We start from the raw sequence: 23806 nt of genomic DNA, 5'->3' as shown, positions 1-23806 counted from the left end.
TTGAGGCAATCCTTATTGGTTAAGGATAATATTTTGATGTATACATATACCTAAACCTGGGCACGGGCCGGGTTGGCCCGCGTGCCGCCCGGCACGGCCCGCCGTTCGGAGCACGGCACGGCACGAACTTCGACTTCCGTGCCACGGGCCGTGCCACGGACACGGTGGAGAATTCCCAGGCACGGCCCGGCACGAGCACGAGCAAGGCCCGCCGTGCTGGCCCGCAGGCACGGCCCGAAGGCACGGCCCGCAGGCACGGCCCGCAAGCACGGCCCGCTGGCCAACGGCTAGTTAAACGGCTAGTTAAACGGCTATAAACGGCTAGTTTTTTGCCAAAAATTCTATAAATACTCACCTCCATTTCATTCCCAAATCACAAAATCACAATCTCTTCTTCTTATCTCTTATATTCTCTAAATCTCTAATAATCCTTATTTTCTTAAATTCTCTAATTATTCTCTTAAATTCTCTAATTATTTTCCTAATATCGGAAAAAATTAAAAAGTTCGTAATCGTAATTAGTGGAGCGTTGAAGCACGGTTGTAAGATCTAAACTAATCTTAAATTTATTATTGTTTTATTGTTATTATTAGAATAATCTTGTTTAATTATTATTGTTGTTAATTGTTATTGTTGTTGTTATAATTGTTGTTATTAATTATTATTATTGTTACAATTGTTGTTATTATTTATTTTTGTTGTTATTGTTATTGTTATAGTTGTTGTTATTAATTATTATTATTGATATTTTTATTGTTAAAATTGTTGTTATTAATTATTATTATTATAGTTAACCACTTTTTATTAAAAAATTAATTGTTAATTATGGCATCGAACAACCCATCATCTAGGTCTAGGGGGAAAGGCCGACTTATCCGTAGTAGTAGTTCTAGGGAACCACCAAATACAACAAGCCCCCAAATTACGAGTCAAACCAATGACCCCATTTACTTCCCCCCGGGCTATGAGCCATATAATACGTCGGGATTTCCAGCACCACCACTAAACCAATTTCCACAACCACCATACCAATTTCCACCTAATTATATCGGTAATCAACAAAACTATTGTTCTAGCCAAGGTAGCCAAGAAAGTACCCGAATTCCCTCCGGTTCTACTACCCCTTCTACTGCCACTCCCACTAGTCCCCCTACTAACCAATACACACATCATGAATGGTTAACCGAAACTGAGATGCTACTTTTGAAAAACCGAAGGAGTGAGGTATGGCGTTATTTTGTCCTAAGTAAAGATGGTGAACAATGGGCAAAATGTAAAACATGTAATAGTGTATTCACGGCAGTTACCAAAAACGGGACGGGACACTTATCTAGACACATGAAAGCTTGTGCAAAACCAGCTAGTGATCCAACCCAGCCCAAAATTTCCCAATTCCATCCATACGGCTTTACATACAACTATGAGAGGGATAGGGATGAACTAGGAAAAATGATAGTACACGCTGAACAACCTTTTCTTTTCTCGGAAAGTGACGCATTCAACACCTACATTAACAAAGCACTACAACCCCAACATAAAAGAATCTCTAGGAAAACCGTTCGTTCCGCAGCAATGAAAAATTTCCTAGAGTACAAAGTCCGGTTACAAGCCGAATTGAGTAACCTTAACTGTAGAGTATCTTTAACAGCCGATTCTTGGGATAGTGGTTATAAATATCACTATTTATGTGTGACTTGCCATTGGGTAGATGATCAATGGATGTTACAAAAAAGAATAATACATTTCAAAATGCTGGAATACCCACACACCGGCATTAACATTGCTCACCATTTAATGCAAGCAATAGACGAATACAACCTTCGAGATAAAATGATGTCTATGACTTTTGATAATGCAACCTCTATGACATACACAGCTAATCTTATCAAACAAAACTTAACCGATGTACTATTAGACGGTGAAGCTCTTCATACTAGATGTGTTTGCCATGTACTTAACTTATGTGTACAGGATGGAGTTCGGGCAATTGGCCCATACTACAGCAAAATCAGAGATGCTATTATGTCTATTAATAGCTCTAACATGAGATACCAAGAATGGAAGAGTTTTCTAAAACAACAAAAGATAAGGGTAATAAAAATTAGAACCGATTGCCCAACTAGGTGGAATTCCACCTATGACATGTTAACAAAGGCAATTGAGTACAAGGGCCCGTTAACATTATTTTACAACCAAAAATTTCCACAAAATGATTTGTATGATGATGATTGGAATAACTGTGAAAGATATATGCAATTTTTACAGTTATTATATAACATGACGTATTGTTTTTCTACTGTTTACAATCCTTGTGCTCAAAACTTTCTTTCTAATGCATGCTTACTCGCCCAACTCTTCGCTGATCATCGCGATCAAAGTGATTATGATCAGTATCTTCCAGCAATGGAAAAAAAGTGGCGTAAATATTATAGTCAGATTCCTTTGATTTATATTTTTGCTTCCATATTAGATCCTAGGCAAAAGTATGAAAACACATTTATGTTAGTTGACATTTACTTTCAATGCATGTTTCTTGACGATGATGTGGAAAACTATAAGACTAATGTGAAGGATCAGTTTTTTGCTTTATATAGAGTCTATGAAGCCAAATATGGCACCGTTCCTCGCTCAGGGCCTTCCCAACCATCTAAAAACGTAAGTAAGAAGGCCAAACATTTATTTTCACAAGCTACTAACTTGATTTCAAGGTTTTCAGGTGATTCATCAATCAGGAGAACGCAAAGCGACGTCTCGGAGTTGCAGATGTACCTGAGTTACGACTTCACCAAAGGCATGGACGACGATGAGATAAACAGCCTCGACCTCCTTGCATGGTGGAAACAACAAAGCTCGAAGCATCCAACTTTGGCGGCAATGGCACGAGACATTCTTGCTATCCAAGTTTCCTCCGTCGCCTCCGAACGAGCTTTCAGCGCATCCGGAAGGGTTTTAGACGATAGAAGAACAAGTCTAAAACCCGAAACACTAGAAATGTGCGTGTGTTTCAAAGATTGGTTGGATGCGGAAAATCGCTCACAAGACCGTTCTTACGACCACAACGACAACGAAGAAGGAACCTCCGCTTCCGGTTCGGGTTCGGCTAGTTCCCAATCTATGCAACTAGCCGATGACCTTGAAGGCGAAGGCGAAGACGAAGACGAAGACGAAGACGAAGACGAAGACGAGCAAGAAGAAGGAGAAGAAGAATAGACAATTATTGTATATTGTACGATTTTAAAAATATCAATTTTATCATTTTCCAATTTTTGTTTAATACCATCATTGTATGATTTTTATCATTGTTATCATTGTACAATTTTCTCAACTCAAGTAATAATAATATAAAGTACGCATTATTCACATCCAAAGTCCAATTTGCCTTTTTTCCCCGTTTTGTTACAATTTGTAAATTCATATTAAAAAAAATAAAATTATACCAATTACTAATAAATCATAAACATTAAATTTTAAAGTAATAGTATAAAGTAAATATATAAATATAAATATTGAATATACAAATTATAAAACATAAATATTCAACTTATAATTATAAAATTCATAACTTAATAACTTATAACTTATAAGTTATAAACTTATAAGTTACCTTATAAAACTTATAATTATAATTTTATAACTTATATACATTATAAACTTATTAATTAATAATGTTGTCATTAAAAAAAAAAAAAAAAAAAAAAAATTGAAAACTGCACCAGCCCGCGCGGGCCAGCCCGCAGCCCGGCACGTGGCTGGCACGGCACGAGCCCGCCAGGCACGAGGGCCGTGCCGTGGGCTGGCCTGTGAAAATGGCCGGCACGACACGAAATCCTGGGCCCGCCGGCACGACCGGCACGGCACGAACCAGCCCGCGGCCCGCCAGGCACGGCCCGCGGCGGCCCGGCACGGCACGGTGCCCAGGATTAGTGGTCTTAGTAATATTATTTTTTTGGGAAATTCTCCTTGGTAACACCCAATTTTTCATTTTTCTTAATGGTAAATTGGTCAAAAAGTTATATCAATAGTAACATTGTATTTTTTGTTACCAAAGATAATAACTATATTTTTTAATAAAAATCATTAAACATGGTTAATATTTTTTTTTTTAATAATAAAATTATTTTTAAAATAATTTTGTTTTTTAAAAAAAATTCAACACCTCCCCAACTTACCCAGCCACCACCTAACCAACTCTCCCTTGCCGCCGCCTAGCTCCCCACCCACGCCGGCCAATCCCTCCTTCCCAAGTCAGCGACTTCAAAAAATCAGAAAACTCTACACCACCATCACCATCACTGTTAGTTTTACAACCACCAACTACATCAAAAACATCATCAGCCTCCGATGAATCATGAACGATTTCGACGGCGGCGATGGCAGAGCGTCGACGGCAGTAGCCGCCGGAGCACCGCTAAAATCACCCTCATTGCTCGACCATGAAGCCGCAACAATTTGCGCAACACTGATGTTGTACAGTTCTGGCGAGCCTAGGTGTTCAATTGCCGAACAAAGTGGAGGAAATCGCAACTATTACCGGAAAACGAAGCTCCGCAGCTGCTACCTTCTTCCCGGCCGGAATCCTGTCCCCACCCCGAATCGACCTCCCTTTCCCCTCCCCAACCCTGAATCTACCTCCCCTTCACCCTGAAAATCCCTCCAAACCCAAAACCCCCTACCTCGAACCCCCATCTGAAACCAACCATCAAACACAGCTCGAATTTCGCCATTTTTATACGAAGATCTGCAATCACATTCTCACATCAATCAACTTTGAATCACTAAAAAATTCAACATTTTCAAACAAATTATTGGTGCGGAAATCAGGGTTTCAGAAATTGCAATGTATGAGCTTGAACCTTGAGCTCGAGATCTGAGTTTTCATGGCGGTTTGAGGATTGATATGGAACGAGGAAGTTGAAGGAATTGAGTTGAAGACTAAGCAGGAACCATGGAAAATAGAGAAAAAGAAAGGGGAAAAATAGAGGAGAGAGAAAGGTGGGGGAGGCCGGCCACTAGCAAGGGTAAGGACTGGCCGCCGGCACGAGAGAGGGGGCTGGGCTCCGGCTCCGGCACCGGCGCTGACGGGGAGGGAGATGGCTGGTGGTTTTTTTTTTTAAACGACTATTTCACCGAATACCTGAGCACATTAATAATTCACCAAATGCCATTAAGGTTTTCAAAATTCACCAAATGCCACCGAGTTTTAAAAAAATTCACCGAGTGCCATTAATGACTGACGGTCGTTAATTCCCACCACTTGCCACTTTTCACCTTCTGATTGGTCCGTTTAAAAAAAATATATTTAAACAAAAATTAAAAAAAAAAAAAAAAAAAACAGAAAACCCTTGAAACCACCCCAGCCACCACCCGTTCCCTGCCGCCGAACCCCGAAACCCTGCCGCAGCAAGCCCTCCCCCTCCCCTCCCCCTCCCCTCCTCTATCCCGTCGCGAAACCCCTCCCCTCCACTCCACCGCAACCAGTCACAGCGCCACCAACAATTCTCCACCTCCCCTCACCCTACCCCCATCAGCCCCCAAACCCAATTTACACCGCCCTTACCTTGATTTATTGTTTTTAACTTTTTTTTTTTTTTTTTTTTTTTTTGGTGTTTAGAGAGCCACAAGGACAAATGATGAGAATTGATCCCAAGATCTCTTGGAATCGAGAGGAAAGCTCTAACCACTTGAGCTATCCCTCACTCTCATTTATTGTTTTAACTTTAGACATCATTCACAAACCCTACTTTAAACTTGTTTTTGTGATCTATAGTTATGATAAAATATAGCAGATGTGATGTCTCAACATATAATTTTAAGGATAGTTAATATTAACAACTGAACTTGTTCTAATACTACGTAAAAGAAATTATCAACCAAAAAGTACAAGGACCTTAAGAAAAACACAAGTATAAGGCTGTTTGTAGTTGGATGTTCTTTCAATTAGATTGTTCTTTTTTATTTTATTGTTTTTTATGTTGGGTTGATAAGTTGATTGTTGTTTATGATCTTTATCATGCTTTTGAAAGTTGATGTCATTTTTGCTTACCGTATAAAATTAGTTTTTTCTTTTACTATTTATATGGGTATAATTGTTTTCCTCCATATGTTCATTTGATCAATGTATTTTCAATTGTGTTCTTTACTCCATGTGTCTCTAAATAATTGACACAATCAAACTGTACATACATGCCGATATACAAGTTTGATTTTATTTTTATATAATTAAATATTAATAAAAGTTATTAAAAAAATTATATTATAAAACTTTAAATCAATACCTATCTAACAATATATTTCATGATAAATATGTATTTATTACGTTAGTAAAAAATTATAGTCAAAGTTAATATATGAATAGGGAAAAAAACAAAAAAAAAAAAGAAAAAAGATCAACGTGTCAATTGTATTGTTACATTATATTGTTGGTAAAGCATGATGTAGCAGTTCAGTGAGATTAGTAGTGCCTGAACTTTACCTGAGGTATGATTGCACAAAGAAGGTTGCCCGGCCTGGGTCTTCTTCAGGTATGAACATATCCGAGTCCCGAGCGCCCTAACCTTAGATTGAATGGTTAAGAAAATAGTTCATAGTAACAGCAATAATGGTGATAGATAGAATTCCAGACTCTGCCTAGGCTCTTGTTAGCTGTCTGAAAACTTTCTTCAATCAACACGAATTGATCATAAACTTTTGAATGTACGGATTGAGACAATTAAGTCGCATTTTCATAATGTAATCCAAGCTCATTCAATATATTCGAGACCAGTCTCTCTCTGTACTATTAATCACAAATTTTTACAAAGCTGAAAACTGGTCATAGTGAACTTTTCAAAAGAAGAAGGTTGGTATTACATATGTAGTATATAACATTTGACACTACGGATTATTGGAGGAGGTTAAACTGAGATCGCCTTCACCATTCACATTTTGTCGCATGCTGTTGTTTCGGCTGGATGACAAGGCCCTAGTTCTATCCTCACCAATCTCAAGCTTGCATAGAGGACATGAAGCATTGATCTTCAACCATTTGTCCACACACTCCGTGTGAAATAGATGGGTGCAAGGCAGTTCCCTTAACTCGTCATTGTCCACATAGGCTGCCAAGCAAATACAACAAAGCTGCATCCAAATTTAAGAGGGAAACCATGAGTAGCTAATTCTAAGTTGAAAATTCACAAAACAGACAAGCTGTACGATTATTAAACAGAAAGAAGAATTGGAAACATGAGCTCAAGTATGCGGAAGAAGAAGAGGAACATTACATTATTCAGCTTAGTAAAAAAATTTCCTTTCGAGTGCTACACGGTCAATCTACAAGTGGTTTGTAAGTTAATGGGATCTAGAACGTCACTGTGAACGATCACTAATCTGTGACCTTGTGGCATGGATATGTAAAATTAACTTCTATGTCAATACTACTATACTAGTACTCCCATATGTATTCCTTCAAAAGATCAGAGTAAGAACATTTATCTTACCTGTCATTTATCCTCCTATTGCCCCTCCATCAACCAGATGATTAGCAAATTACTTTAAGCTTTCTAATCCAAATTTATTTAACCCCAACCATGATTATAAAATCATAAATGAAGAATCGATTGAAACAAATTACACGACACTTACAGCATCTTCTCCAGATATGACACACTCATTCTGAGCTCCATCAGACAAAATGTCATCTTTGCTAGCCTTCAAGCATATCTGTTCATCATCAATGCTCCCATTTTTTCTTGACTTAAATTTGTAGGTCGGTAGAGCATCAATAGTTTCTATACTTGCTCCTCTGGGTTTTGAGAGATCTTCTCGAATACCCATTACTGAAATAATACAGGGCAAGCAGCAGAATATGGTAGCACATAATAGAAATGGCAACGCATACCCAATGCAGCTGAAGGTAAGGAAAACTATACATAACCTGCATAGGGCACAAAGACAGTTCACATGAGGTATAAAGATGTAGAAGATTGATGGATACTAATTAAGGTTATGTACCTATACAGCTTTGGAGCTACTGAAGGAGAGGAATGTGCCCCAAAAATCCACACATTACCCACAACAAACCACACTGCAAAGAAGCAGTCCAAGGCCATCTTGAAGTGATCCACTACTCCATTGAGTCTGCAAATGAAAAGTTTCTTATTAAGTAATGACAAAATCATTTTATGTCAACTTACAAAGAAATTGACCAAAAATCTTACCCAAGACCTGAAAATTTATAGGCTGCATATTCATCCTAGTTTAGATATTGGCCAGCTATTTTATTGACTGGATATCCTTATTCCCCACTCTGAGCTTTACTATTTCTACTTTCCTTTTTACTGTATCCATTTTACCATTACCATTACCATTCCCTTCACTTAGTGATGCATATGCCATAAAATAGTATTTGGAAATGATTAGAAAAAAAATTTCACTCCATGTATGCCCGCCAACATAGGCTGGATTTATGTCCTTTCAACTCCATCCTATTTGGAAGACCTCAGTAAGGGTAATAATCAACCTGAAGCTCTCAAGCTTTTGCAAGACGCAGTAATCCGGAAAAATGATTTAGATTCACACATGAAAACAGTTTTTTTTTTTGGTTCATAGTTCTCTAAGGTCTGCTTGACTACTATAAAAGCCAATCCACCAGAGGGAAGAGGTCTCCTTGACTACTAAAAATAATTAAATTGTTGCCTCTGTTATTTATTGTCTTTCAGCGGCAGAGTTAAAATAAGGAAATAAACAGAATTGACAGCACAAAGATATCCTTTGGATTTCCTTCCTTGCATCCATGATCCACCAGTGAATCCCTCCAATCCACCAGATATACTAATCATTCAACCACAAAAGTTATGAGCCATGATGTTTCAAAGCTTGGAAAGTCTAAAGTACAAGCCAAAAATTTATCATGCACAGTTTTTGCGAACTCAATAACTCAGCATCAGTCATCCTAGTTTTCTATATATATTTCAAATTTGAGTAAAAAACATGGATAACATGGAGGTTACACAAAACATCAGAACAGCATAGACTTCAAATGTTGCACACTGTATATGGTTCAACTTAGTCAGCAGTCAGCACATGATAAAGGGCAACCATCTTAAGCGCTAAACTCTAAACTACCAATTAGATCTTCAAGAAATTTGCATAGATTAACTACATCAGTACATCATTAACTACATCATCTCATATTGTGAGCGAACCCCCTCTGTAATTCTCTCATCATTGGCATCAACATCCAGTTCATTCCAAGTGACTAGTGTAGTCCAATTTATTCAGTTATTCTTGCCCTCCCCTTGCTCTATAAGGGAATTTTTTTAACAAATAATGAAATAAAATGCACACATTCTGGTTCGACCTCATTAAGGACAGCCACTTTTTGGATTATTCAAATGATAGAGAATTGGTCAATTAAAAGAAAAAAGCAAGACATGCTGAAACAGGGAAACCTACATGCAGTAGTAGTAGCACCAAAGAATGAAACACTCATCAACAGCATGGTTATACTATCTAGAAAATTGAAAATTCCCTAAATAACAGAGAAGTTAATGAAATGTTTTCTATAAACTAGCCCTACTACACTTGCTGTAGATTTTCCTTAGAGATTTTAATCGTCAATAATTATAAACAATGTTGACTAAAATGCATGTAAGTGAAAAAGCAACTTTCAATTAGAAGAAAGATTGCATCTAAGAACACATATGCTCTATTAACCAAATCAGAACGTTGCAGATCATATCATTTATGACAAGGCATCAATAAAAAGATTTCATCATAACTGAGCTACTAACTCAATCAAATAGATGTTTACTCTTTTCTCTTTTCCTGATAAGCATCTTTATGGCGTAAAGGCAGCTAAGATTAATAAAGAAGCTACTCAAGACTAGACATACCATATTTTAGCACTTGCCCAATCGGCCAAGATAACCTTTTGAAATGAAAGAAATAGCTTACCGTACACTAATTCTTCGTCTCAATTGACTGTTTCTAGCAACTATACGTGAATTGTCATGGCTATTTACTTCTTGACTTAGAGGTGATGTGGACACAGTAGCTTCAGCAGTGACACTCTCTGAGGAGCTCTGATGTGCTTGAACTGAAAATCGATCACGATCACGATCACGACCACGGCTGCAATTGCGAAGACGCCAATAAAGAATAGGAAGTGTTGCAAGACAACCACATGCATAGCCCACAACCCATGCAAATAGCGGGGCATCTGAACTCTTATATCTTGACAAGGACAGAATAACTACAGAAGCAACAATTTGAGCAAGAGTGACAATCAGCTCAACTGAGATCCATAGACCAGAATTCAATGGGCTTGTGTAACCATAAGAATCACCTCTCCCCACATAAGAGGGGTTTCCAGAGCTATTTCTTCCGGAAGAAGACTGTGGTGAGTTGGTTTGTTGTGTACTACTTGAAGGTCTATCTACAGTATCATGAGATTCTGCTTGATTCGATATACTTGAAGGAGCATCATTAACTACAGCAATATCAATCACATGCTGATGGCCTTCACGATCTTCCAAACGCTCCATAAGTAAAGGGAACTGGTCTCTGGATGTCTCACTATGTAATGCCAGCAGGGGAATGCCCATCTAAATCTGAAAACAAAAGCGAGTAGGATGGGCGTAGCATAGAGAGCCCGGTATATTTATACTTTCTCTATGCCTTTCAACTTCTCTCCTTTTACAAGTAGACTCGGCTTGCGTTCTGCATCAGTCACCAGACATCGCTGAACACCTAGCACCAGCAAAATATAGGACCTTCAATGTGCTTGAACAGCCAAACAAAGACTAAAAGGGCAGCAAATACAAGACCACAAGTATTGTGATAAATCTATCACTCAACCAGAATTTCACACACCAAACAAAAACTACTCTAAAAAACAAACAATTTCACATGTTCTCAAACAATAATTGCTTAATGAAGAGGTTACCATTTTCTATTTCTGCAAATTTACAAGAATCCTCACCCCATTTTTTTTTTTTTACCTTTTTTCCCAGAAATCCAAAATGGGTTATTGCAGATCCATATATTAAGCAACAACTAAATCTCATTCCATAAATTAACATAAACCCCAATCTTATAAGATAAAATTTCACAGAAAATTTTCCAATTAAACCCAACAAAAAAATACAAAAATAATTAAATAAATCGTTGTGTTATAAAACCCCATTACATTAATTCGAGCTAAGCACAAACCCATCAGTGGGAAAGTGCACAATTCCTGAGAAACTACAAATTCGATGAACTTCAACAGTAAAAAAGTTGAGCTGAAACACTACAAAAAGGCATAATCCGAGCAAATTGTGCTAAATTAAGCAGAAGATACAGAATAAAATCAAGCAAGAAAACAGAAAGAAAAGTAATAGATGCTAAAAAAAAGTACTCCGTAGATAAAATTAGAAAAAATGATGGGAATCTTACAAATTTGGTCAGACAAGTTTCAGATTTCTGAGCTGATACTCATTCTGGCCTTCTGGGTAATTAAGCTTTTGCAAAATACGTAGCAGCTTTTGGTTTGAGTATTCCTACTTCACACTATGACGCAAAACATAGAAAAAGGGGCTGAATACAAGCTTTATAACGGCAGTACTATGTTTGTTAATGTTATCTTACCCAATTGCCTCAACCATAGAATTTAGTGTGCCCTATGTTAGTATGTTACTTGAACTCGGGTGCTTGTGTCTGATTTGGATATGTGTATGGGTGTCTAAATTAGATATTTTGTGAAAGAAAGTATTTTGGCCTATAATGAAGTTTTCAAATGTATGTTCCACTAATGTGTTTAATGACAAAAATTTTACATAGATACTTGAAATAAAATACAAAGTACGAGTAACATAAATTGTACCTGAAAGTAGGACTTTCTGAGAAACTGACAATTTGACTTAGATAATTTGGGTCATTTTGTAATGAAATTTCTAATTACTTTAATTTTTTTTTAAAAAAAATTCTTTTTAAATTGTTCCTTGTTGATATTGTTAATATGGAAGTCCAGTTCAATTAATTATAATTTCTTCTTTTTTTTTTTTTTTTTTTTTGGTTAACATAGCAAAGGAAAATTTTGTTGCAAGTAAATTATTTATTCCATTCTATCCAAAATAATAACTGTTCATTGGTTTTTTGTGTTCTTTGTTAATACTTCAATGACAAATTCATCTTCATATAAGTCAATAGTGTTGTATTTGATTATTGTTTATTATTAGAAAAAGTTTAGGTTTAGTAACGAGGTAAGTATTGATCACAAAGAGTTAATTGGTGTGTTGTTTGTGTTATAAAAAAATATAATTTAAAAAAAAAGATTGGTAATTTGAAAATGAGACAAGTAGATGAGCACAAGAAATATTTGGGGATCCGTCAATTATTAGAAGAATAAAGAAGATAACTTTTGGGGACCTAACTTCTAATCGATAGAGTTTAGAAGAAACTTTAAGGATGGGAGGAGAAATTATTGTCCAAAGCAAGGAAGGAAGTTTTGCCTAAAGTGGTAATTCAGGCTAATCCAACACGATCATATAGAAATTTGGAGCCTTGATGTTTCACCAAGATAAAATCTGTCATCTCTTATGGAAATAATGCACCAACATGATCCCTACTCGAGCTGTTTTAGAACGACGTCATTTATTAGAGGACTCTTTTTAACCTTGGTGTCAAAAGGGATGACAACTTAGTTGCTTATCATCAAGCTAGATTTTTTCCTTTTGGTGTTGAGCAAGTCTGTGAGAACCATAGCTCCCTTGATATCTCCTCTTAATTGATACATGTTTTGACTTTTAACATAATTCGCAAACTCTACTTTGTCTTTCTTTACTAATTTTAATGCATAAGAAAAAATATGGTCATGTGAGATCTTATTAGATTCTTCTCAACATGTAATTTCAAATTATATATTTCTATAATTTTTACATATTGATAATTAGAGCTAATTACAATTGAATTTATGAGTTGACAAACAAGATAAAAAAAAACATATCATCTAATTTTGAACGGAGAAAATAATAAAGCTCGATAGCTAATTTGATACTACTTACCGAAAATTTTGAGCATGTATCGTGTGCATAAATACTAGTAATAATAAAGTCTTACCTATAAGGCTATAACCTAATATTTTGTATTATTCATTGAAGTTGAAAAAAAAGGGCAGAAAACAAGAAACACTTTCTTAATTCTCCATGTTGAAACTAACGGTTAATTCTTTCCCAAAAAAAAAAAAATATGAAAAGTTGATATCAGCAATAAAGTACCTTAACTGACTGATCAACCAAAGAAAAATTAAAAGAGGAAAAAAATCCGACCTGCCGGAATCGAACCAGCGACCTAAAGATTAGCTGTGTAAACCACTACAGTCTTCCGCTCTGCCAACTGAGCTAAGGTCGGATCGCTGTTTCTCATTGGTTGACAAATGTAATGAATATTGTTCAAGTACAAATGTAATTGACGACAAAGATGGTCTACATCTTAAATTAATTTGATTACCAGTTTACCACTAATACCAAGACTATAAATAGGTAAAGATGAAACCCCAAAGTTCATGCCTTTGTTATCAGTAATTAAAATAGCTTGGGTTGTCTCGACTTGAAATTCATTTTATTTCATTTGTGACTCACATTGGTAATTTTAATTTTAAAGTTTTAATATGGAATCTTTTTTGGCCTCCTTACTTGGTTTGTCCATGACATTAGAGCGGGTTGTAGGCATTTTGTCAATAATATTTTTTTTAGTTTACTTCTTCCACTCATATTAAATTGTGATTGTCATTAAAAAAAAATGGTCAGATACACATATATCAAGAATTCAGTAACCAATTATTTGATTCTAGAGGTTTAATATGCATAATATTAGGAAGACTAGTTCAGTGGATAGATAATGTTGCATTGATAATTTTAGCATTTTTCAAAAGTGGAATTGTTTTTCATTATTGTTTCTTACGTTTCTTTCTTTTTTTTTTTTGAATAAATTGTTTCTTACATTTCTGAATACTTGTAACATTTTGATTAGCACACTTGTTACAATAGAAGCAGCAACAACAACAATAATTGATTTTTATGTATTAGTAAGAAAACATGGTCAAAGTTATTCTTATATCTTTGACAATAGGTCGAGTGCCATGTGTAGAAAGTCAAATATAATTGTTTTTTTCAAATACTATTGTGCCAAGCATTATTTCAACTATGCATAAGCTCTTTTAGACGTCTTGTACTTTAAACCATGTAGGTAGCGAATGTTGGGGTGTCAACCTTAGACCCACATCGAAGAAAAAAAAAGTTTTTCATTTTCGTTACCAAATGTCTTGTACATTAAATCATGTAAGTACCAAATGAGTAAATGTATTAATTTTCAATTTGCTGCATTAATTATTTCTTTTGAGCGAAAAAATGCAAACTAGCTAACCTTCAAGTTATTAAAAAGGGAAACCTTTTTTTGTATAAATTAATAGATTAAGTATTTTACTACGTATATAAATTTTTTTAAAGCTAAACTTAAAGTTGTTTAAATGAAAAACTTTCTCAAATATCAATTATCTACCTAACTCCATACTAAATGTATGATTAATTATTTCTCTTAGCAGAACTTTTAAAAACTGCAAATAAGCTAAACTTTAATTGTTTAAGTTTTATTAAAGACTTAGAAAGAGTATGGTATTAATAAAAGAAAAAGAAAAAGAAAAAAAAAAAAAAAGATGATCTGTCGGGACCAGGATATTGAACCTGACGTGAATCGAACACGCAACCTTCTGATCTGGAGTCAGACGCGCTACCATTGCGCCACAGATCCCCGTTGAATTTATTACACTTTATTTGTTATTTATTCTAATTAAATTTTACATCTTGCACTAAAATGAAATTAAATAGTTCGAATCATTTAAGTTATGAACAACGATTTTAATCATCTAATGTCATCTATAAATGGATATGGTCCAAAGTTTGATCAAATATATGTCTCGGTGTTAGGAATTGGATTGATTTTCCAATTTCAAAATATTTTTTTTTTACATATAAGCATTGTTATTAAAATCTCGATTTAAATCTTAAAATCTTACGATTTTACGATTCATGTATATCATACGTTTCGATTTACGATTCTACCTGATTTTACGTAATTTTCTTAACTAGCGAAATCCTTACAAGTGGTTGCTTAATGGGTAAACAACTATTTTCTATTAATAATTAGGTTTCAAAATCATAATTTAAATATATTCAATTAAATATGGATATGACGTCTTAATAATGCATGTCCGTAGAATCTAGATTCGATTTTAAGATTTGACTCTGAGAGCCCGTAGAATCCCGATTTTGATAACTTTGCATATAAGCATATGTTCATATCATCATATATAGCTAATGTAGGGGATATTGTGGTAGTTTGCTACTCTCTCGTTTCTAAAATAAAACCCAATAACTTCTCCAACATAATTTTTTTTAATCAACATAATCATCTCCTAGCAGATCATTACTGTATTTGCTGATTTTGAAGTAACAGTTCAAGGCTTGAGAATTCAGAACTTCTAGCAAATTTTCTTATATCTGCACGTTCTATGCTTGCTTTACAGTAAAATACAGATGTAAATCATGTAATTCAATTCGGAAGACAGTACTTTAAAAGAAAAACTATCAGCAGTTGAATTGATAATTTAACTCCAGTAGAAAATCCAGTAAAGAATAAGTAAAAAAATTACATGGAAACAAGAAAAGCAAAAATTGCAAAATTCATCTGCTTCCTTGTCAAAACAGAAGCAAAAATGGGAGATAAATCAGATAATTCAGATTGCAGCATTATAATAGCCTCTGACTTGGATGTAACGAGGAGCTATAACAAGATATAGTACAGTATACAGGAAAGGTCTCTCAGTCATCAACTTCAGCCTTGATCTCCTTCTGAAGGTCCTCCTTATACTCCTCAAATGATCCAGGAAATGTTCTCACTGTCCCATTATCGACAATCCAAATCTGGCTCCTCTCTTCATCATCACAAACCCGTGAAATCAGCCGAGAATCATGACTAACCAACACAACACCTCCGGTGAATTCATCTAGTGCGTCAGCAAGTGCATCGATACTCTGCATATCCAAGTGATTTGTGGGTTCATCTAACATTAGTATATGGGGCTTTGACATTGATATGGAAGTAAAAACCACCCGAGCTTTTTGACCTCCTGATAATTTTGCTATCGGGCTAAGGTGGTTATGACTAGAAAGCCCGAATTTCCCAAGCTTAGCTCGGACAGCTTCTTGCTTGCTCATCCCTTCTTGGTCAGGGTGTAAACGAAGGAGATATTGAACAGGGTTTTCATCCATTGTTAAAAGATCAACAAAGTGCTGTGAATACCTTCCTATCCTCAGCTTCTGACTCTGCCTCGACTCCCCTTCGCTAGGGCTTAAATCACCTGCCAAAAGATTGAGCAGGGTTGATTTGCCAGCACCATTGGGCCCCACTATAGCAACACGGGTACCCATATCGATACCCACATCAACATTTGAAAGCCTGAAATCAGGTCGGTTAGGGTAGCTAAAACTGACTTCAATGAGCTGAAGTAGTGGAGGAGTGAGCTCAGTGGGTTCTGGGAAGTGAAACTCCACTGTGTAATCTCTCCATTTGCTCGGGGCTTCTTGAACTGCTTCATCTTCATCCACTTTTCCTTTTGATTTTTTCTTTGACACTTCTTTTGCTGCTGCAAACTTTGCTCTCTCTTTCACCTTCTGCTGCTGAGCCTGGTTTCCAGCCCTTTTCGCGGCTTTCAATTGCTTTTCATATACCTCATACTTTTTATTCATCTCTTTTCGACGCTGTTCATATCCACTCTCGAAGTCATCAAAATTACCCCTGTATAAATGAAGTTTCATATCATGAAGATGTATAACCTCATTACAGACAGTATTGAGGAAGTCACGGTCATGGGAGACAACAATGAGAGTTTTCTTCCATCGGCATAAATACTCTTCTAACCAAAGAACTGCTCTAAGGTCAAGATGGTTGGTTGGTTCATCAAGCAACAGAAGAGTAGGTTGCATAAATAGTGCCCTGGCTAAGGAGATTCTCATTCTCCATCCTCCGCTGAATGACTTGGTAGGGCGTTCCTGCATATCCTTGGTGAACCCTAAACCAGCCAGAATTTTAGATGCCTGAGCCTCAGCGGCATCTGCATCCAACAAATTCAGCTGCTCATATAATTCAGCAAGTCTCTCACCTGCATCATCCTCACCATTATCATCATTGGCACCATCCTCCACAGAAGAAACATTCTGCAAAGATGCAGCCTCTTTCCTCAGTCTCACCAATTCTTCATTGGCTGAAACAACTGCTTCAAGTGCTGATCTGTCATCACCAACTATTTCTTGTTCAACCAGTAAAACATCAATATTTTTAGGCACTGGAATCTTTCTCCAGGCTAAAAGCTTCAAAAGGGTAGACTTCCCCATCCCATTGGGACCAACCAAACCATACCTCTTTCCATGAGAGATTTTTAATGATGCATTCTTTAAAAGTTCTTTTCCCCGAGCGGAAACTGAAAAGTTCTCAATTGTAATATCTTTGACGTTAGCATCAGCATCATCTCCGCCCTCGAGGACAGAAGCCCGACTTCCAATGACAACAGTGAATGCATCACGATCATCCTTCAAGGCCTCTCTTTTTGCAAGTTCAGCAGCTTGAGCAGCCAGCATGTCTTTTTTCTCTCGTTTCTTCAACTCTTTATCAGTTATAGAAGCACCAATCATCTTGGATTCTGTCTGCTGCTGTAAAGAGCTTTGTTTCTCATCCAGCTGTCGCTCTTCTTCTAAGCCATAGTAATCATCATCATCATCTGATGGAGGAAGATCTATATCATCAGTATAAGATGAAGCTTGTGTCTTTGGCTTGGGTTTATTCGACACAGATGCCTTTTTTTGTTTTCTCTGGCTTTTGATCCATGCTAGCAAGCATGGCTGAAACAGAAAACTTTTCTTTCCTCCCGTCTTTAGAACTAGCTGATTGACCTTTTGAAGTGCCTCCAGCATCATCAGATTTTTTCTTTCCCATCAGAAACAATAGCTGCAGCAAAAAAACAAAAAAATAAATAAATAAATAAAAAAGAAAAAAAAAGGGCTAGTCATTCATTATTTATACAAATAACTTCTTGTTCTTTGCCAACAAAAAAGGCTGTATAACCACACAAAATCATCTTATGGTTCGGGCCACATTAAGAGACTAAAGCACATGGCAGGTCTTTGCAACCATTTCAAATATCTTTTCTTCGTCACAGCCGAATAAAGACAAAGTTCCATAGAATTGTTTTATACATAACTTATTTTAACTTACTACAGACTCATAAGTTCCAATAGGTACCATTCGTACCAATAAATTCAATTCGCAACTACAATAGACTCCAATAAATTAAGTTAACCTACATTAAGATGTGCCAAATTCAGTAACAGAACACACCATTAAGACTTAAGAGTATGAACTATGACCCAATCCAAGGAATACAAGTTTACATGAGGATAATCTTAAGCCGCCATCCAAGCACAAAGTGTTTAAGACTCTGACCCTCACTCCATATATTTTGGTATAGTTGCATTCTCATTTGGGACCTTCAGCAGGATAATGAAGTCACATGTTCATAGGTATAAAGACAATTCCCAAGAGCACTCATCCACAAAATGAATTCTATTAGAACTAATATGCTTACATTTACTGAAAATGTTATCCCAAAGATCTAGGACCAAAAGCAGTTAGCCATGACCATTGAATAAGTTTCCTCATCTTGAGTTATTATAAAACCCTAGATTGTAATTCTCCATCATCAGATAAATATGGCAGCACTTCAAAAGTGCATGTGGGGGGGGGGGGGGGGGGGTTGTTAGTGTTGGTTCTGACAAACGCAGTCATACTTCACACAACTACAACTTCCTTAATGAAAAAAAAATCTTTATAATAACAGACTTGTTTCATTGACGAAGGTCATCTTACAAAATTAAACATCTCCTACAGCCCTACCATGATAAAACTGTGAACAATGTGTGTTTGATTTGCCCACTGTCACTTATATTGCTTCTGCGGTTCTAATAAGAGGTGATAATTCTTTTAATACAATACAAGTAATAGAAATTCCCAAGTCTGAATTGATGATGAATGACCGTGATCAGAACGATATCCTCTAAACCATACAGTGAAAAACAACATGATTACATCTACACTCCTGTATTTCAACTCTTAGCATTGCTACAATAGTACAGTCCTCAAGACATCATGCAATAAAAATTTACCCGTGATTGAACTCCATGAAATGACACCAGCCCTTATTTAACGACTTGAAGTCCCAACAGATAATTTAAAGGGATATTCAGAATTTCAGCTGCATTTGATGGCACAATACACCTACACTGCCACACCACCAACCCTCCTCCAAATGTTCTAAATCTTAAGATTCGTAAATAAATACTCGTACAATAAATCGCATTCAGCTAGTCTTCCTCAACTAAATAAAATTGTCATAGAAAAAATTTATCCAGGCCGTCCCTTAGCTAGGGGAAAAGGGGCTACCGCCTTGGGCGTGGGAGAAAAGATCCATTTTTTATAGTTCTGTCCAAACATTAAAGGGTTATAAACAAAACCCTGCAACATATTGGCAAGATGGCAAACAAAGTCGATCCAATCATCAAACTAGGCAAGAAAATTCACATAAATTTCTTCTGGCTTAAGAATATCAACACAAATTGCACATAACAAAATTCTAGCATCAAAATCGTTTGTTATAATCTTTCAAAACTTCTGTAAGCATAATTAATAGTTCAATAATCAACTTTGAAAGAACCCTAAATTGACAATACTCATATATGACAATTGAATTAACGATAAACCCTAGATTGTGAAATTGATATTCGATGGCTAATAAAAAAAAAAAAGAGAAGAAAAAGCAAGAAAAAAAATCTAACCTCAGAAGCTGTTTTCAACGGAGGAGAGAAAGCTCAGAAGCCGCTTCAATGGAGAATTCAGAGTAGGCTTAAATGGAGGGACGACAGAAGGGTGGTGGGTAAAAGTAGAAAACTTTATTAGAGGAAGGTCGAAGACACACATTTAAGTTAAGTTTCTACTATAATTGAGTAATTGACTTTTAGACAATGTTCTTTGGGTTAACCCATTCATACAGGCCAGGGTGAATTTATCCCCAAATCCACGTCAGATTTTAGACTCGGTTACATCAATTTTCTACTAATTTTTTAAAAAAAAATTATTTATCATTCAAATTTATACAAGATTCTCTCCAAATTCACACATAATCCCAAGATTCACTTATCCTTTTCAAAATATATTTATACTAGTTTAGTACCCTTGCAACGCACGATATTACTAAACTTTTTAAAGAATTATAAAGATATTATAGTTCAACCACTCTTTATTAAAAAAAAGTTGATTTATTTCAGAAAATTCAAATAACTTAATCAAATATAATTAATCACATAGCTCATAGTAATCTGTAAACACAAATTGGCACAAACCTATAACAATGATAGAAATTATTAAAGAATAAGACATTGTCAATAATAAAAGAAATTATTGTATTGTGGAATTTATAAATGAAGTATCGTTCTAAATTAATTATTCAATGTAAAAAAATTTATAAAGACATATGTTAGGTTTTCATTAGAGGTGATCATAAATGGTCTGTCTCGATAGTATTAATGTTAAAATTGTTACCAAAAAGATTAAGAAATAAAAAAAATAAAAATCCAAAGACAGCAAAACAAAGAAAAGTATTGTCAAAGTTTTTTTTTGTAGATTTTTATTTTTATTGAAAGGATATAATTATTCAAAGAACTACAAATAAAATTAATTAAAATGATTTCAATTGCATTTAATGTTATCTAGGAAAATGACTGAAAAAAATAGGGAAATTCTCTTTGGTAACACTAGACTTTTTATTTTTCTCAATGGTGAATTGTAAAAAGCCTATTATCATTGGTAAACTTGTACTTTTGATATTAAGTTTAATATAACATTAATGATGAATTTTTAATGAATCTTTAGCTATAGTTAGTTATTTTTATTTTTTAACAGTAAAAAAAAAGATAAATATAATTTAAATACTATTTTAACAACTTTTTTTGAAAAAAAAAACCCCGGCTATTTCACCAAATGCCACTAAGCACTTTAATAATTCACCAAATGTCATTAAGGTTTTCAAAATTCACCAAGTGCCACTGAGTTTTAAAAAAATTCACCGAGTGCCATTAATGACTGACGACTGTTAGTTGACCCCACCACTTACCATGTGTCACCTTTTGATTGGTCCGTTTAAAAAAAAATTAAACAAAAATTAAAAAAAAAACTATAAAAAAAAAAAAACCAGACAACCCTTGAAACCACCCCTTCCACCACCCGTTCCCTGCCGCCGGCGACCTGCACCCTCACCAGCAGGCGCGCCGGCCGCCGCCGAAGCAAGCCCTCCCCCTCCCCTCCTCTTTCCCGTCGCGAAACCCCTCCTCTCCAACAATTCTCCACCTCTCCTCTCCACCACAACCAGTCACAGCACCACCAACAATGGCGGAAACTTCATCTTCAACTACAAACTTGTTCGATCTAGTTAGTTGATCTGTCGAGGTTGAAGTCTTTCACTTGAAATGGTTTAGCGGTTTTGGTTGCGAATTGTCGGGGTTTGATGGCGTTAGATTGGTCTACTGCGATGGAATTGCGGGATTCGACGATGACGGTGATTGGTGAAACGAAGAGTTTGGAGAAGCTTTGGTTAGGGCGGTGTAAATTGGGTTTGGGGGCTGATGGGGGTAGGGTGAGGAGAGGTGGAGAATTGTTGGTGGCGCTGTGACTGGTTGCGGTGGAGAGGAGGGGAGGGGTTTCGCGACGGGATAGAGGAGGGGAGGGGGAGGGCTTGCTTCGGCGGCAGCCGGCACCGCCTGCGGCAGGGTTTCGGGGTTCGGCGGCAGGGAACGGGTGGTGGCTGGGGTGGTTTCAAGGGTTTTCTGTTTTTTTTGTTTTTTTTTTAATTTTTGTTTAAATATATTTTTTTTAAACGGACCAATCAGAAGGTGACAAGTGGCAAGTCATTAATGGCACTCGGTGAATTTTTTTAAAACTCGGTGGCATTTGGTGAATTTTGAAAACCTTAATGGCATTTGGTGAATTATTAATGTGCTCAGGCATTCGGTGAAATAGCCGTTTTAAAAAAAACCACCAGCCATCTCCCTCCCCGTCAGCGCTGGTGCCGGAGCCGGAGCCCAGCCCCCTCTCTCGTGCCGGCGGCCAGTCCCTACCCTTGCTAGTGGCCGGCCTCCCCCACCTTTCTCTCTCCTCTATTTTTCCCCTTTCTTTTTCTCTATTTTCCATGGTTCCTGCTTAGTCTTCAACTCAATTCCTTCAACTTCCTCGTTCCATATCAATCCTCAAACCGCCATGAAAACTCAGATCTCGAGCTCAAGGTTCAAGCTCATACATTGCAATTTCTGAAACCCTGATTTCCGCACCAATAATTTGTTTGAAAATGTTGAATTTTTTAGTGATTCAAAGTTGATTGATGTGAGAATGTGATTGCAGATCTTCGTATAAAAATGGCGAAATTCGAGCTGTGTTTGATGGTTGGTTTCAGATGGGGGTTCGAGGTAGGGGGTTTTGGGTTTGGAGGGATTTTCAGGGTGAAGGGGAGGTAGATTCAGGGTTGGGGAGGGGAAAGGGAGGTCGATTCGGGGTGGGGACAGGATTCCGGCCGGGAAGAAGGTAGCAGCTGCGGAGCTTCGTTTTCCGGTAATAGTTGCGATTTCCTCCACTTTGTTCGGCAATTGAACACCTAGGCTCGCCAGAACTGTACAACATCAGTGTTGCGCAAATTGTTGCGGCTTCATGGTCGAGCAATGAGGGTGATTTTAGCGGTGCTCCGGCGGCTACTGCCGTCGACGCTCTGCCATCGCCGCCGTCGAAATCGTTCATGATTCATCGGAGGCTGATGATGTTTTTGATGTAGTTGGTGGTTGTAAAACTAACAGTGATGGTGATGGTGGTGTAGAGTTTTCTGATTTTTTGAAGTCGCTGACTTGGGAAGGAGGGATTGGCCGGCGTGGGTGGGGAGCTAGGCGACGGCGGCAAGGGAGAGTTGGTTAGGTGGTGGCTGGGTAAGTTGGGGAGGTGTTGAATATTTTTTAAAAAACAAAATTATTTTAAAAATAATTTTATTATTAAAAAAAAATATTAACCATGTTTAATGATTTTTATTAAAAAAAATAGTTATTATCTTTGGTAACAAAAAATACAATGTTACTATTGATATAACTTTTTGACCAATTTACCATTAAGAAAAATGAAAAATTGGGTGTTACCAAGGAGAATTTCCCAAAAAAATAATATTACTAAGACCACTCTCAATGGTGAGCAAAAAAAATGCTCACCTACTCTCTCTCTCTACCCACTTTCTCTCTTAACAAATCACTTTTGCTTATGGGCAAATTTTTTTAACATTTTCTCTCCCAATGGTGAGCAAAAAAAATGTCCACCCACCACTCTCTCTCTCTCTTACTTTTTCAATACCCCAACATTACTTTCTCTCTCCTACACAACACTTCTTTATTTATTTATTTCATTTATATTTTAACAATGTTACTCCAAATAAATAAAAATTAGTTTAAATTTGTGTAACTTATATTTTTTATTTTTGTCTTTTTTATCGTTAAAATTTGTCGTAAAATTAAGTACGTTATATAAAAAAAATAGTAAAAAAAAGCTCAAAATTTGTTAAATGTTTTTATTTATTTTAAAAGCGGTACAATACTAGAAACCAATTACATTTGCAACGTCATGCGTAATTAAACTTAGGAAATAAAAAAAACACAACAAC

At 36.4% G+C, this 23806-nt stretch overlaps 1 protein-coding gene, 2 non-coding genes and 1 pseudogene across 4 annotated transcripts; all 4 read right to left on the bottom strand.

Moving 5' to 3' along the window:
* Positions 1–6700: 6700 nt before the first annotated feature.
* LOC110698732 (E3 ubiquitin-protein ligase At1g63170-like) lies at positions 6701–11681 on the bottom strand. Of its 2 annotated transcripts, XM_021876242.1 has the most exons (6): positions 11416–11681; positions 10325–10728; positions 9934–10231; positions 7990–8115; positions 7621–7912; positions 6701–7116 (listed from the first exon to the last, which is right to left on the bottom strand). In XM_021876242.1, the coding sequence occupies exons 2-6, from the start codon at positions 10581–10583 to the stop codon at positions 6874–6876; spliced, it is 1218 nt and encodes a 405-aa protein (XP_021731934.1). In that variant the 5' UTR covers positions 10584–10728; positions 11416–11681; the 3' UTR covers positions 6701–6873. The 2 variants fall into 2 exon arrangements, with proteins under 2 accessions (XP_021731934.1, XP_021731933.1); XM_021876241.1 differs by having other exon boundaries at positions 9934–10728; positions 11416–11680.
* Positions 11682–13280: 1599 nt separating this feature from the next.
* Positions 13281–13368, bottom strand: TRNAY-GUA. The gene is given in 2 exon segments: positions 13281–13316; positions 13332–13368. It is a non-coding gene; the product is annotated as a tRNA-Tyr (tRNA).
* Positions 13369–14694: 1326 nt separating this feature from the next.
* On the bottom strand, positions 14695–14766 carry TRNAW-CCA. The gene has a single exon. It is a non-coding gene; the product is annotated as a tRNA-Trp (tRNA).
* An 820-nt stretch (positions 14767–15586) lies between these two features.
* On the bottom strand, positions 15587–20205 carry LOC110698731 (annotated as a pseudogene).
* Positions 20206–23806: the final 3601 nt, after the last annotated feature.

The sequence above is a fragment of the Chenopodium quinoa genome, unplaced genomic scaffold (assembly GCF_001683475.1).
Source record: "Chenopodium quinoa cultivar QQ74 unplaced genomic scaffold, ASM168347v1, whole genome shotgun sequence".
NCBI classification, from domain to species: domain Eukaryota; kingdom Viridiplantae; phylum Streptophyta; class Magnoliopsida; order Caryophyllales; family Amaranthaceae; genus Chenopodium; species Chenopodium quinoa.
This window is presented reverse-complemented; position numbering and strand designations above follow the sequence as displayed.

Coding starts and splice junctions, on each gene's coding strand:
- LOC110698732 (XM_021876241.1), bottom strand. CDS start 10,583: ATGGGCATTCCCCTGCTGGCATTACATAGTGAGACATCCAGAGACCAG. Junction 7,913..7,989: donor GTAGCTCCAAAGCTGTATAG/GTACATAACCTT, acceptor TGCCCTATGCAG/GTTATGTATAGTTTTCCTTA. Junction 7,117..7,620: donor TCATATCTGGAGAAGATGCT/GTAAGTGTCGTG, acceptor ATTTGGATGCAG/CTTTGTTGTATTTGCTTGGC.